The 16,429-nt window shown below is 39.0% G+C and overlaps 1 protein-coding gene across 1 annotated transcript; it reads left to right on the forward strand.

Moving 5' to 3' along the window:
• Positions 1 to 5,588: 5,588 nt before the first annotated feature.
• LOC119411162 (E3 SUMO-protein ligase ZBED1-like) lies at positions 5,589 to 7,676 on the forward strand. Its single transcript, XM_037678091.1, has 2 exons — positions 5,589 to 5,981; positions 7,254 to 7,676. The coding sequence occupies exons 1-2, from the start codon at positions 5,631 to 5,633 to the stop codon at positions 7,665 to 7,667; spliced, it is 765 nt and encodes a 254-aa protein (XP_037534019.1). The 5' UTR covers positions 5,589 to 5,630; the 3' UTR covers positions 7,668 to 7,676.
• Positions 7,677 to 16,429: the final 8,753 nt, after the last annotated feature.

The following is a 16,429-nucleotide window of genomic DNA, read 5'->3' on the forward strand; positions in this document are numbered from 1 at the left end:
TTTGCCACACTGCAGCTCCCAACATGACCATTCTTTCTGTGACAGGCTGATTCTGGTCCACTGACTTGTTTGGTCTGGTCATTTAACAAACACTCCTACCAGTCAGTTTACTAACCTTTGACAACGAGCAGCATGTGGTGCTCTGGAGGTGTATAATCTTAGCATAACATTATGAGAACTCTGCCTGCGGTGTTTTTCTCAACCCTTTTATGGGCCATCTCCATAACCAGAGGCCCCTCAAAAATTATGGTGAAATGGATTTTTAAATTTTAAATGACACACCCTGAAAACATGACACATGTAGAGACTGAAGCTTGACACAAACAATACCATGACATCTTTATTTATATGATGAATACCATACTGCACAGCAGGAAGCAACACATATGTTTAGTTGAAATTCAGTTTAAGAGACATTCAAGGAGGCATTCAAAATCATTAAAACAACAATTCTCTGATCATTTGACTGTGTTTAAATATCTAATGGCAGCTTAAAAAATAAAATAGAAATTTATTATCATTCTGCTTCTTACAGAGACAAGAAACCCTCAAGCTGCAGTTCTGTCACCTTTAATTATATTATTATTTTATAAGTGCATAAATATACCTCCATTGGACTTAATATGTCCAAACAAGTCAAATTACTCTTTTACAGTGGGGAAATTAAGCTAAAGCAATTGTGTGGGTGGTTTTGTTAAACTACAGAGTATAGAAATTGATTAGAGGTGATATAAAGGCTAAATGCAGATAATTCCATTTGCATTAAAATGAACCCAATGGAAGACAAGGCTGACAATGTGGAAGAAAAAAAAATGACAGAAAAATGGAAGAAAACAGATCAAAGAAAGTTCTAGCAATTCATAAAAAAGATTATTTTATATTTATTATTTATTATATATATATTTATATATATTTTTTTTTTTATGTTTTATTTATTTTTTTGTCAGACCAAAGTGCTATCTATTCAATCTTTGTATGCCAGTTTCCATTTTAGCATAGACTGTTGTGCAACAATTGTGAAAATGTTGATTTTTACCACAATTGAGATTTTTTGTAAAAAAAAAAAAAAAACTTTTCTGAAAAGGCACCATCCCAGTATCCTATGTCACAGTATGAATGACATCATTGCACAGGCAATACAACAGAGGAAGTCAGAATGAAGACTGAGTCAATGGCGGGGCACAAGAAAGTACTTCCAGCTCTGTGGTTCCAACTCATGGACAGAAAACTGAAACAGAAGATAAAGACTTGCACTGGGATTGGAAGATATCAGGCCTCTGGGATATATACAGCCTTTGGAATCCTTTAATCCAGATTGCCATGCATTTTTTTTAAACAAATAAAATAATTAAAAACTCAAAAAGGAAAAAAAAAGTTGAACAATGGCATTCCTATGATAAAATTTATTTTTTTCGCCCTATAAGTTGAGTTTTTTTTTCATAATTTGCATGCCCTGCGACTTATAGGCCGAAACAACATATTTATGGATCTCCCACCCCCGCCCCCATTTATAAACTAGTTTTTGGCTGAGATTCAATTCAATTCAAAGATACTTTATTAATCCCAAAGAGAAATTGTGTTGTTGTAGCTCTTCATCCTGGTTTCATTCAAAAGTTGTTAGATGCTGATAGCTGTGGGCAGGAAGGATCTCCTACAGCGAGTCCGCCACAGATACCGATCCGTCCATCCAGATCCAGCTTGCTGTCAGATTCTGCAGATCCTCTCAGTCCTCTTGGGCAGCACGACTGCCCGAATGCCAGGCAGAATTCCTCCCTGAGCGATGGTCCCAGCTCCCAGCAGTCGTCGCTATGGACAGACTTCTGAAAGCGCTAGGGGATGATCCCAGTCCTCCCGTTGTGACTAGCCGAGCTTCCCACCAGCTCCAGGATCTCGACGGTCAGGTTCTCGTGCACCGCTGCAAGGTTGATGGGAATTTGTCCATGGAGCCTCCTTTTCAACTCATTTGGGATCTGATGCTGTATTTGAGGTTTTTGAGCTGTCAATCAGCTACTCCTGTTTGTTTAAAAAAAAAACACCTTGTTTCCATGGTTGCGTATCATAACAAATGCCCAAAAGTAAAAAGGTTTCAATTAAAATCCTTCCAGCTGTACAGCATCCGATAACAGAGTAAATAATCATCTTAAAAAGGTGATTTACATCCAGAAAAAAAAGGAGTTAAAGTTTCCAAAAGCAATAACAGAATGAACGCAACAAATCTGCTCCAAAATGCAGCCACCTTGTGCGGCACAATTATAATATAAAACATATATGACCGTTTTCATTCATTCTGACTGAAAATATTGAACACTACCATTTTCAGCTGCTAGATGGCACTTGAATAGTATGGCATGCCACTGTATCGTGCAAAAATGGCTATTAATGACACAATTGCCTTGCCATAGCCTCCACTTACGTCCAGCTCGCTTGGAGTAACCGTCAAATCAGCTTAATTTTGTTGCGCTGCCCCAGTGAAATGCAGCTTATTTGACCATTAAAGTGCATTTATTAAGTAAAAGTTCAATTGAGACATCTTTATAAAGTCGAGCAAACAAATATTGTTTTTAGGTGGTTATCTTGTTAAATTTTGAAGAAACGCACAGCATTCCTCCTTCCTTTTTTCCTCCCTGCATGCATGCTTCCGGGGGCAGAGGCAGTGAATACCTCTGAAATACAGCTGATTTGACTGTTAAAGTCCTTTTACTAAGCAAATGTTAGACTGAGACAAACCTTTACTATAAAGTCAAGCAAATAAGCCCATTCCTCCGTACAGAACAGCTTCAACGCTGGGATGTTGGTGGGTTTCCTCACATTAATTGCTCTCTTCAGGTCCTTCCACATCTAGATTGGATTAAGGTCAGGACTTTGATTTGGCCATTCCAAAACATGAACTTTATTCTTCTTGAACCATTATTTGGTAGAACCACTTGTGTGCTTAGGGTCATTGTCTTTCTGGATGACTCTTCTCTTGAGATTCAGTTCATGGACAGATGTCCTGACATTTTCCTTTAGAATTCTCTGATATAATTCAGAATTCATTGGTCCATTGATGTTTGTACACCATCCTGGTGCAGGTGCAGCAAATTAGACACAAACCATGATACTCAGTGAGTCCTGTGATCCTGTTAATGGAACCTCTTTCAAACATGAAAAGAAAACCTGCTTCTGTGCAGACACTTGTTTCTTGACCATGTCAGGGTCAGTGTGGCTGATGGCACGTTGAGGTCTTGTCACACTTAATAAAACTACAGGGACTTTGTGTCTTCTGTGCAGTATTTATCTTTATTGGCTTAATTTTCAGCCCTGCATGGTCTCTCCCCTCATTTCCCCATGTTCAGTTTTGTTTACCCAAGTTTGAAGTGCAGTGAAGGGCACTCTGGATGGAGTTTGCGTGTTCTTTCCATGCATGTGTGGATTTTCTCTGGGCACTCCAGTTTCCTCCCATAGACCAAAAACATGCATGTTAGGCTAATTGGTAACTCTAAATTGTCTCTAGGTGTGAATCAGAGTGTGAATGGTTGTTTGTCTCGTTTGTTTCTACGCGTCTCTGTTATGGACTGGAGACCTGTTCAGGGTGTACTTTATTGTTATTATAGTTATGTCAGACTTCACTCTTGACTTGGGAAGAAAACAAATCCAGTTACAAATGATCTAATTGTGCTTCTTTGACTGCTTTTATGTGGAATATAATTTAGTGATGTGCGCATAAACTGACACACTGCTGTGAATAATCAGTGAACTGAGATCAGTCTGGGTGGATGTTAGATATTAATCTGACAAATGAGCATCAACAATCAGAATTAAATCTTGTCACTTTAATCAAAACAACAAAACAGTATTGGTTTTAATAAAAAGAGAAATACACATCTGAGAGTGAAACTTGAGAATAGTGGTGCTTCCATCAGTCTGTCCTAATTTATATTTGTTCGGAATATCAAATGGTTCCTTTTCAACATAAATGCCTGAAAGCCAGTTTTAAAACTCACATCTGATTGTATATATGCATATCAAGATATGTGGAGTATTATAGAATATTAACTGTCCTCTAAATTACAACATTAAAAATAGACTTTAAATGTAGTAGTACGGAAAATAATGAACTCAGTTTGTCAAACAGTTGGAATATCAGCTTCGGCTGAATAAACAACATGACTTGTAAAGCTATAATGTACATTAATTGTACACAAACTCTCAGTGTGAAACAGTTTACATGTGGATCTAGATCAGATAAAAAGTAGTAAGATGCATGTTTTCTAACTGGAACATATCAGCCATGTTCATTTTGATAAGTAAACATCGCACACAGCCATCAACATGGCAGCTCTAACTTCAATTATTCAGTCATTTAGGTTTTATCTATTTAGAAAATATATTTACTAAATCTGGGCTTTTATTATTTGAAATTATGATACCATCAATTATGGTATTATTTAAACAAATTATGATAAAACTGTTAACATCTCATAAAAGCAGCATTTCCCCAGAATGATTCTTTAAATCCCTCAGAGTTATACAGTCTGCAGGCTGAGTGATGAAGCTCCGTTCCACTTGAACCCGTGTCCTTCAAAAAGTTCTGTGTGGAAGTCTGAGTGAATATGAGAGGACTGATTATGGACTGAGAGGAAGATAAAGACACTTTACAATCATTTGTCACATCAGTCAGCAGACAAACACTCCTCACAAGGCCTCTTCGTCCCACTCTGACGAAAAGACAACGTCCTGTTCAGCTTCAACTGCAACGTTGAACAATTGTCAGCAAGAAATGATGGTGTGGGTTGATAAAATATATCAGTTACATAAATCACAATCTGTTCAATTTGCATACAAAGGAAAATGCTTGTAGTCCACAAAATATGACACTTTATTTGATGGTTTCATTCTCCTTGTGTAGTGAACTTGACCTGATCTCAAAACTTGACCTTAGGATCATATGGTCAGAAACTGTCATTTCATTGATTTGCATCCAGAAATACAGGTTGACCCATCCTGAGACTTTCTTTCTTGAATTAATCAAGTGGAAAAAGACAATTCTCTATGATCATTACTATTTTACAAATGTTTTGATAATCAAATTGTGTTAGTTCAAACAATGTTTACATGTTGAAGTGAACTACTCATTTTTATTTACTTAAAACAGTAATAATGATTTTTAATCCTCATTTCAAAGTGAAATCATGTTAGAGTACGTTACAGAGTAATGATTCAATTTCTTGATCGTCTGCTTTGAAGTGAACAAGTTTTGTAAGTGTGTCGAAGTTCAAGTTTCGGTCAACTGAAAGTTTACTGAAAAGAAATGTCATGTTTAACTTTTACAGCAAGATACTTGGTGAGTGACTCCACGAAGTCTGGTTTTCTCCATGATATCTTTCTGTCTGTTCTTAAACAATCTGAATCTTTTCCTTGACTTTTAATAACACCTTACATCACAAAACACACCTCTGTTCTGGTCCACCGACCAATCAGAGGCTCTCAAATGCACCGGAAATCAGTGTTGTTTTCGTTAACGATGACGATGACGAAAACTTTTCGTCGACGCCCCCTTTTTTCATGACAATAATGAGACGGTAACGAAATAAACATTGCTCTTTAATGACTAAAACATGACGAAATGTGTGTGAGTTTTCGTTGACGAGATGAGACTGTACGAAAATGTTTGTCGGTGGTCCGTCAATAATTTAGAATGCACAATATTTCTGCCCATTGGTCACACCCACTGCTACCCAACCGCGCTGATGCACCGCGCGCTCACCTTTGACTTCATTTCAAACTGGACCATGGCAGATGCTGCACGTTTTACGAAGGGGCTCGGTGGACGCAAACCCAGAAAGGATTTATGGACTTATTTTGTATTTAACCCAACTGAAAGAAGAACCGAATGTATCGTCGAGGGAGACGGAGGTAAATGTGGATTTAAACTTGGTGGAAAAAACACGACAAATCTTAAGCGGCACCTGAAGGCTCACCACCCTGATATTTTTTCCAAGGTAAGTTAGTTACAACTACTATTTTTGTAATGTACATACATGCAATGTTACTTGACAAACCAAACGGGTTGTGACACATTTCACAACTCCAGTTTCGTGTAAACTTAATGTTTTTTTAATTTTATTTTTATAAATCCTGTCCTTGCTTGCGCACGTGGATGCTAACTTCGTGCTATTAGCTTGTTTGTTGCGCTAATCTAACGTCGGCTACTGTTACGTGTAAAACATGCAGGGATGTATGGCTGATAGGTTGTGTTTGAGTGACTGAATATCAAACCTGTTGCTGTTACCCCATGTGTCTGTCGGGTCTGCATCCTTTAAACCAAAAACCCATTTTAGCTAAACACTACTTGCATTACATTTTAAAATGAGACAACCAACATTTGTCTGATAAATGTTTACAGTAAAAAGTGTTAGGGGGCCAAAAAATACTTCATTTTAAATAAATAAATTGAATCAAAACATTTGCAAAAGAGAAAAGATACATTTTCTTAGATTGAGTGTTTATTGGTAGAAGAAAAATGGACAAAGTAATGTAAAAAATACCCCCCCAAAAAAGCTGTTTTCAATCTAATGAAACGAAAAATAGTATTAAAAATACTGGTTATGTTAGTGTCATTCTGGATTGAAAATCTAATGCCAATTAGCAAAAAATAGGTAAAGCTGACATTTATCTGTATTCAAATTTCAAAAGCATCTGCCTGTGTTAAATGTTTGGTACTTCAGACTAAAAGCTACAAGGGCACCTCAGTGTTGTTTTTCTGCTCTGAACCCTGAGCAGAAAAACATTAACACTGCACTAAAGTATTTTTTCATTTATCACAAGTCATATCATCATCGCAATATGATGCACTGTTCTTGCACATCACAGGATTTCCTAATATCAGACAGCCCTAGTGCACTTTTAATAATCTAACTCAACTGTACAGATACATTAGAAATTTGGCCATTGCACAATATAGAAAGATCAGATGACTTACGTAAGGAGGACAGGGTGGATGCTATTCATCTGGTTATTAACGTATCAGAAAGATTTTTTTGTTTGCTTGTTTGACAGCTAAAGTCATTCTGTTTTCTTAACATGGTATTTAGTAAGATATGTTGGTACAAATCATTATGCAGAATATATGTACATATAGACATATAAATAATTTTTTAAAGATATACATACATTTGACTATTTTATATTCACTTATAGATTCTTTACAAGAGGTGTACATTGTATATACAGAAAGAATAATTATCTTCTCGCCTTGCTTTTTTCTCATCCAGATCCCAGAGATCCTAACTCCTAAAGAGAAACCTGGTGGTCCAAAGAACGACAGGTCACAGTCATCTATACCAGCAGCCTTTGCCGCAGGATCTAAATATAAAACAGATTCTCAGGAACAACATGCCAAAGAACAGGCGATTGCTCTTTGGATTGGACGAACAGGTCTACCTGCTTGCACAGTTGAGGATGAAGATTTCATCCTTATGATGGAGACCTTTGATAAGAGGCTCACCATACCGAAAAGAACAAAAATAAACAACTTGGTTGACAAGATTTATGATGGTGAAAAGCAAAAGTTCAAAGAGAGGCTTGCAACAGCACACAAAATAACAATTGGACTGGACATATGGACCAAAAAAGGCCTTACAGCATCATTTCTAGCAATTAGTGCATGCTTTTTTTTGCACTGTTGAAAACAAAGCACAGCACATACTGTTGAGACTTGACCAGCTCCCTCACCCACACACTGCTGAGTGTATAAAAACCCATGTTGATCAATGTACAGAGGACTGGGGAATACCCCAACACAAAATTCTGACAGTCATAACTGATAATGGAAGCAACATGATTGCTGTGTTCAAAGCTAATGAGCCGGATGAACTCAGTAGCTCTGAGGATGAATCCATCGATGTGAGCGACACAGAAGACCCTGAAGTGATTGGACAAGACCAAAGGTAAATTGTTTTAATTTACTGTTAAGATTTTTAGTGTGTCATACGCTAGGTTATAATCAATTTTAGCAACTGTTTATGACAATTTTATTGAATTTCCTATATGATATTAAGAAAGTTTCTTTTTCTCTGTGTTTTGTCCTCTCTATCTAGGTTTGGAGCCATATATAGGACCCCATGTGTTGTACACACACTGCAACTCGTTGTGAACATGATCCAGAAGGATGCAAGTATAAACCGACTGCTGGGCAAAGTTAGACTGCTTGTCAAGCTCTTTCGCAAGTCATCAGTGGCAACACAGCGTTTGCTCCAGGTATGTCAACTAACTGTGGTCAATGACTGCCCTACTAGATGGTCCAGCACATACCTGATGATATCACGACTTCTCCAAATCAAGGACTCAGTAGTTCAGGTTGCAGATGAGATGAGCTGGGACTATCTACTGCCAAGTGAGTGGCAGAAGTTCACTGCTCTTAGAGATTTACTTCTCCCCTTCGCTGAGCATACTCAGATGCTCCAGAGTGACACACAGTCTTTATCCCTTGTGTTGCCTGCCCTTCTGGACTTACACGGTCATCTATCTGAGTTCCCCAACGCTCAAGGTTCTACTTTCAAGGACCTAGCTTCCCTGGCAAATAAGATGAAGGCAAACATGGACAAATGGTTCAGCTGCTTTCTTGATCACACTGATTCTAAGTTTTCACCCCTCATTGCTGCTGCTTGCTACCTCGACCCGACAGTTGCACCTGAAGCACTCCTTGAAAATGATGATGAGCAAAGTGAGGCACTTCTGGGAAAAGCAGAAGAGTACATAGCTCAACTGGTGCCACCTGTTTTACAAGAAGATGAGGCTGAAGATGAGAAGTCAGGGAAGGAGGGAGAGGAAGAAACCAAAGAGGGAGTGGGACCACTGAGAAAGCGGCCCAGATTCAAGTTTTTGTCGAGTCGGCCATCCAGATCTGGCTTCTCAAAGCCGTGTGTCATGCAGGAAATTCAAGGAGCAGCTGTCACAGCCTATAAACCAAGAGACTGCCCTTGAATTTTGGGCTGCACAGGGGGATTCTGTGTATCCGAGCCTAAAACCTATTGCCTTAGATCTTCTGGCCATGCCAGCATCTCAAGCATTTGCTGAGAGGGTCTTTAGCATTACAGGTGACCTCAGTCGTGGCCGTCGAAATAGAGCAAGAGTCATTTTAGAGCGAAGTGCTTTCCTTAAACTGAATCGAGGTTGTTAAACTTAATTTGCATACCCACCTCGTTACCAAGCTTATTAGTGCAGGTGAAGACATGTTAAAATAGTGTTCTGTTTGGACTTTTTGCAACACTGCACAAAGGGTAGAGCCCCTATCTATTCTAAACAATGTTGTGGTAAACATTTTTGTTGTTTATTTATTTCATACTTACTTTAAAGACCAGATACAGTGTGTATACAGTACTTAGTGTTCTGGGGTTGACTTATTCATTTTAGATTTCAAAACTTCCAGTGGCATATTTCATACTTTAAGAGAATAAGAAGAGATATATTTTATTATTTTGGTTTAGAATGTTTGCACAAGTTAAAGATAGTCAAGGTTTAGGACAGTCTGTTTTTATGTCTTCATTGTCCTGGTTGAAAAGTTTGAGTTTAACATGTGTGTTCCCTTTTATTATAATATTGGGCATTTGTACTTCATTGCACTTTAGCACATTTTGAGAAATAAAGCCACAAAGTGAGAATGTTTTTGTTTTGGGCATTTTTGGAGTACCAGTATTTGATTCCACTATTAAAACAAATTACTCAAATTAATTTGTAAAGACTAATATGTTTTCTATTTATTTTAAAGACTAAAACTAGACTTAAAATTTTAAAGTTTTTGTCGACTAAAGCTGGACTAAAACCATTAAATATAGAAATGACTAAAACTGACTAAAACTAAGAAGTATTTTTGTCTAAAAGACTAAGACTAAAACTAAAATCAAAATGGCAGTCAAAAACAACACTGCCGGAAATAGAGCTCTTTAAATGTCGGTACTTCCTAGTTCTCCCCAGTTCCTGTTGGGTCGAAGTTCCAAGCTGGGAAACAGGACATGACCACAGAGCTCTCCCGAGTCTTATGGGATTATAAATCTTCCACCTCTGAGTGGAACTCTGACGGACTCCACTCATGTGAAGTCCACTTGTTGAGGTGAACTGTTGTTGACGAAGTCGCGTCACCACTCCGGATATATCTCTGCCATCCTACGGAGACGCTGAAAGGTAGCGTTAACTGGAGCTCCTCTTCCGCTGATTCATCGTCAGAGAGGTAATGAGTCTAGTCCACTACCGAGCGTACCGAGGAAAGCTGGGTCGGATGGAGGGTGTCGTCCTGTCAACACTTTTCACTCATACACACACCATCTCCCTTCCTCTAAACTTCAATCTTTAAAATTCTTCTATCTGCTAAAATCATTACAGATATTTTTAGAAATGTCTGAAGCAAAGTTCTCAATCACCGCTGTGTGATTTGATGTCTGCTGTTCTGCTGAAGAGTGAAAACAATCGCCGTATTGTTCTCACTCCTATAAAACTGATTGATAAGCTGTCGTTATTTTTCAATTCTTGCCAATTAATGTAAATGTGTGATGTGTTAAACTTGATTCTGTTAATAAATGACCGCATTCATTTTGATGGGTCAAAGATAATTAACGTCTCACGTCCACATTTTATTAAATTCAATGCACGTATGTTATACAGTCCAGAAAAATGAAGAACCCGTTTAATTTATGAATATATCTCAGGATATGTCATACTACAGCTGGTGGCCCGTCCATACGTTTCTACTACTTCTGGTGGCCCGTATAAATTCATAAATGGACTGTTATATTCGTGTGACAATTGAATATTTCATGTTGGCATGAAAAATTTGCAGATTGTAGCTGTGTTGAAACGCAGCGTGATGAGCTGTGGAGCTTGGAGCTAAACACTGCATGTTTACTCTGTGATGTTTTGAAGCTGAAATTCATTCAACGTGTCTCTTTAAAAGCTGAATTGTACGTCTGTTATGTGTAGCTAAGCTGGGTTTGAGCTGTGGAAAACGTTATTCTGTTTAAACTGTGGTCCAAACGGACGGAGGTTCTGTTGGTTCCGGCTCGGTTCTGAGAAAATTCGAACGAGTTGTTTTAAATAGATGGAGAAACGTTTTCAGGACTGGACGAAGTCTCAGCTAAGCTCAGAGTTGAGTTGTTACATTTTTTAACAGAAAAGAGTGCATTTTGACAGTTTAAAAGACTAAAAGTTGACAAACTATTTCAGGCTAACAGTAACATGCTAGTTGGAAAAACGGTCCGTGATTGGTTGAATTCAGCTGAGTTGGAGTGCTGTGATTCGCTGAGGGGTGAGTGACGTGCCTACGTCATTTCCTCTCACCCCGCTGTTGCTCCGTCATTGGTGGATTCAGTCATGTGACCTGGAAATGAAAACTCGTTTTCATAGGGATTTTCAATCTGCTTTTTAAAGCTCAAATACGCTTTAAAGTTGATTCTGATACGTTGCTCCGTGTCTTCGAAGCATAATTGCTGAAATTTTGCCACGTTAGAGTTTAAAATCCGTCATTAAATGATGTTTTTGAACAACGCTAGCGATGCTAATTTTAAGCTAACAGCTAACGACCGGATGAGTGACGTGTCACGTCACTTCCTCCATGTCGGAAATGAGCTCTGTTGCAACCGAAGCCTTCGCTGTGCTTAAAACCACTAATTAAAACTTGCCACATGTCCCTTAAAACTCATGTTCATGCAAAGAAGTCGTGCTTGTTGAAACAACGCCAAGTTTAAGCTTTAAAACCGTTCAGAAATGTTGATTTTAACCGAGTTTAGCCGAAGCTAATTTTAAGCTAAGCGGCTAACAACAGGATGTCAACCGAACGTTCACAGGAAGTCGTCATAGACTCCTGCTGGTAGAAAGCTAAACACTGCCCCCTCCTGTGGAAACTTTATATCACAGTTTCACTTCAGTTTTAGGTTATTTTGGTGAAATTAAACATATTTAATTTCTGTAAGACGAACTTTGAGTTAACAACGTTCCTCGAGCTGATTTATACTGTTATGTTATCTTACCATTAAAAGTCAGTAAAGTATTTATGCCCAGAGAGGCGTTTACTAGGACATTTTTCATTCACTGATAAATCCTCAAGCAGGTGCAAAATGAAAAAATGAGAACTTTTGGTAGACACAGTCACAGATAATCACAGAGCTGATCAGTTTACTCATTTGCTGGAAAGATAATACACGTTTAATTGCTAGATCACTAAATAAGAGTAAATATATCAGAAAAAAAGAGACTTTTCTGATCTTATTTTACCACCTAAAACAATTACATCTTCCTATTTAATTTTAAATAGAAGATATTGGCAGGAGAACAGGAGTAATAACAGTTTTTCTGAAGAAAGACTGATTAATCCTGACACATCATCAATTTTTATTTTTCTGTACACCTCTGAACTCGATGAGTAACTGTAAAATAGCAAATTTCTGGAACAGAACGGTTTAAAAAGTGTCTTTAAACTGATGTGCTGTGAGACTTTTTAGAAAATTGCAGGTTTATTAAAAATTCAGTGCTTTAGAGTAAAATACACTGAGAAGCTTGGTAATCTAGTATCTGTTAAGAAATAAGCACATAAAAAGTAACACTGCATAGAAGCATTTACTTAAATATTCATGAATTGGGGTAAAACCTGGACAGGTGCCCACATTTGAATAAGTTGACTTATAACAGTACTTTTGTGTAAACCCAAAGCTTAAAATAGTGTGAAAACTCAATGACACTTGAATACATATATTTACCTGTAAAATATCTGAAGCTTGCAACTGTTTTAAACAGATAAAGTGCTACACAGTGAAAAACATGACAGGTGTGTTAGAAAAGGATTTTGATCCTTATGAGATGAAGGGCTGTTTAGAATATGCGTTGAAGCTGCTGACAGGACCCTTACATCCATATGGCAAACAGGCGGAGAGCATGAACCCAAAAGAGTTAGTGGACAATCTGAAGGAGGTCGCAGAGAGTGTTACCTCTACAGAAATTAAAAGGTCAAACTATGAAAAGCTGGCTAAAATGGCAACGTTGCTAAAAGAATCTTACTTTGCATTAAGACGGGATCACGACGAGAAAATGTCACAAGTTTCCCGCTGCAAAGGTGAAATAGATGTGCTTAAAAAAGATCTAGAAGAACGCAGAGTGGATAAACAAGCATTACTGGGGCTATGTATGCGTTTACAAAGTGATTATCAAACATCACAGGAACGCTTAAAAGCATGTGAGCAGAAACTAAGAGCGGCAACATATAAAAGTTCTGACGTGGGGCGAGTTTATCTGGAACTCAGAGAAGACCGTGGATAGAGTCCAGGTCACCCACAAACACCTCAGAAAGATGTTGTTGCACCTCCTGCTCGTAATCCACCCTCACCTAAAGTGGAAGGAACAGACCTGAACAGGTCTCCTCCACCAAACATGCAACAGAGTACATGAAACTTACTCTTTCAATGGATGTTCTGCTAAAACTCTCAAAATATGTACAACGCTTTGTACCTGGACCGATGGGTTCAACTGGAACAAAAGCGTACCTGAAAGATCTCGAATTCATATTGAAAGGTTATCCTAATGCTACGGTTGAGGATAAGATCAGTCTGATAAGGCTCACTTCAGACAGAGAGGTGTTCGCCTTCATCGAGCGTCTACCTGATGCAACGAGAAAGGATTACAACCTTCTGTGTGAGGCTTTGATCAGAGAGTATGACCCCTGCACGGGACCTGCTGGTTTCCCAGCCGCTGACAAGGTCAAGCAGGGCAAGAATGAACATCCAAAGATTTATTACAAAATAATCTTCCAAGCTTATTTTGGTTACAGAAATGAAACCGGAATGGAGGAAGAAGAAAGTTTTAAATATGTTTTCAGCAAAAATCTCCACACTGACATACGCATGTCAGTACAAATTATGGCAAATTTCAGAGAAAAATCCATAAATGAGATTAAACAGTGTGCTATGAATGTGTTCGAGGCACGTTCTCATGCTAAGACGCCCATAGAAGTGTTTCCTAGTGTAAAGGTTAAACCCCTCCCTCTTGAACTAGAAGGACGACGCGCCTCGCCGCCTCTTCCTAAGAAAGTTGAGAGAAAACAGTCTGTTCAAACTAACAAACCGCGTCCTGAAGGTGCACGCTGGGACAAAAAGGCTCCTCTTTCAGAGGATGAACGTGATTATCGTAAATGGGATATGCGTAGGACGCAAAGATATGGGATCCGAGAGGACCCATATAATCAGGGAAAGTACATAAAGGAACTCCCAAAAGACGTACCTAACCCTCCCCCACCTCGGACGAAACGAACCGAGGCGATAAAATCACAAAGGTCCCAGGAACAAGGCCCTACACCTCTGAGCTCGGAAGAGACAGAGGAAATACAAAGGTTTTTAGACACTTTGATACACGCTGAAATGGGAATCCAACCAAGAGCACTATGTAGTGATGCGATCGCTACTAACTCTGAAGGCGCGAATGACAACATTACAGATGTTGGTGAAACACACCAAGACATTGCTGTTGTTGCCTCCAAGAACCCCTCATCGGACGAAGGGGGGATAAACTCACACACAAACGATGATGAGTCATCGCAAACTGAAAACTCAGAAACTGATTTTCATGATTTTGAACTAGGCATTCCAGTTCTGGGAGGACTCCCAGATAATCTGGTACCGAGTCAAGAAACTGGGCCAGTATGGTGCACGAAACCAACACAGGCCACAGCTCTTTTCTCAACCAATGACGTCGACCAAGGACCACAAACCTATGGTGTCTTACCCATAGACAGGTCCGACGACTCAGAAAAGGATTCGTTGGAGCTCCCCAAGGAGCAAGAACCCTCATCAGTCTCATCACAGATTGAACAGGTGGTCGCCCAAGCCGACACTCTGACATCTGATGAAGAAAGAGACAAACTTCGCCAAGTTCTTTTAAAATATGAAAAGTCAATTTCAACTGACCCAGACATCATCCAACTTCAGAAGTTGGATGATCCTGCAATTGAATCGATGATACTGTATCTGACTGACCCCGACAAATACACCCCATCGAAAGGTAAACTGGATTCCGATCCAGACCTAAAAGTCCTCTTTCAGCTGCGCAAACAGTTAAAACTACTCAAGGACAACCTAACTTTAGCTCATGGAGCGACGTCCTCACCCGTGTTCGCGGTCTCCCATGACCGAAGGGGGGTGACGCCAGTTAGGATAATGCTACCAGACGCGATAACGTGAGCAAATCTGACATTCAGAGTGAGTGGCGCACCGAAACGTCGTTTCCTAGTTGCTTAATCACTGCTTTTGTCAATGTTGAAACGTTGTTTTACTGGTTGCTTAGTCACTGTTTTTGTCGATGTTGAGACATTGTTTAATTGGTTTTGGTATTGTTTTTGAACACCCCAGGCAAGAATGAATTTTGTTGTATAGTTAAGTTAGAGACTAAGAGGCCTTTAACCATGCCAACATGCAGTTCATTCGTTAAATTGCAATCTTTGCGGAGTCAATGTATATTATCGCTACCTTAAGTACCATAATCTACATTGATCTCACAACGCTTAAGCCGAACCTACTCGAACAATTCTATTCGGGGGGGTAGCTAATTCTTTTTGATGAGTCTCACCATAGACTTCCAAAAACATTTATGGGAAACCAAACACCCAATCTCAAGTTGTTCGTCTAAAAGACAACAGACAATTGAACCAAACTATATTTTGCCATGTAAAGCTAACTTAAACCAAGTTAGAAATGGAAAAATAGTTTGGAACCCTTTTCTATAGGTATAAACCCCTGTAGTTACCCTTTTCAGCATGTTCCACCCCTTAACTGGTAGTTGTAGCTGTTCCCAATCATAATAGCTTACACACCAGGTGCATATAGTTTAAGGCCTTATGTAAAATCCCCTTCATAAGCCCACCTTAAACCACATAATTGCATGGCACATTGAACCAGAACGGCACAGACTGGACGTCGCCCAGAGACGACCTTCGCTGGAGGCGACCTGCAATCCTGACGTTGGTCTCCACTCTTCATCCAGTGGCCGCATCTTCAGTTCAATCCAAGGGTACCCCTCTGTATGCTGATCAATCAACACTTCCAATCGTTGTGGATTTACCGTTGTGGATTATATGACTTTTTCCAATGGATTACAGACTCTGTTTCCAAGGGGTTAAAGCATTGCTACATTGGAATTACCAACAACATTATGGAATTATAATCAACACAATGGAATTACCAAGAACATTGTGGAATTACCTTGACTTTTGTTTTCCTTGCTGGATTACTTTTGACTTTTGTTTTCCTTGCTGGATTACTCTTGACTCTTGTTTCCTTGCTGGATTACATCAAGCTCAAGGACATTCGAAGGCGTAAGTTCATGTTTGGAATTCATCCCCATGGACAGGCGATGATTTCCAAAGGGGGGACTGTAGTGAACTTGACCTGATCTCAAAACTTGACCTTAGGATCATATG

The sequence above is a fragment of the Nematolebias whitei genome, chromosome 6 (assembly GCF_014905685.2).
Source record: "Nematolebias whitei isolate Nwh7 chromosome 6, NemWhi1, whole genome shotgun sequence".
Taxonomy (NCBI): domain Eukaryota; kingdom Metazoa; phylum Chordata; class Actinopteri; order Cyprinodontiformes; family Rivulidae; genus Nematolebias; species Nematolebias whitei.

What these genes read in the sequence shown, in the direction of transcription:
- LOC119411162 (XM_037678091.1), top strand. Translation starts at nt 5,631, where the DNA reads ATGAGACTGTACGAAAATGTTTGTCGGTGGTCCGTCAATAATTTAGAA. An exon ending in ACCCTGATATTTTTTCCAAG is followed by an intron (nt 5,982 to 7,253) that starts GTAAGTTAGTTA and finishes TTTCTCATCCAG; the next exon opens with ATCCCAGAGATCCTAACTCC.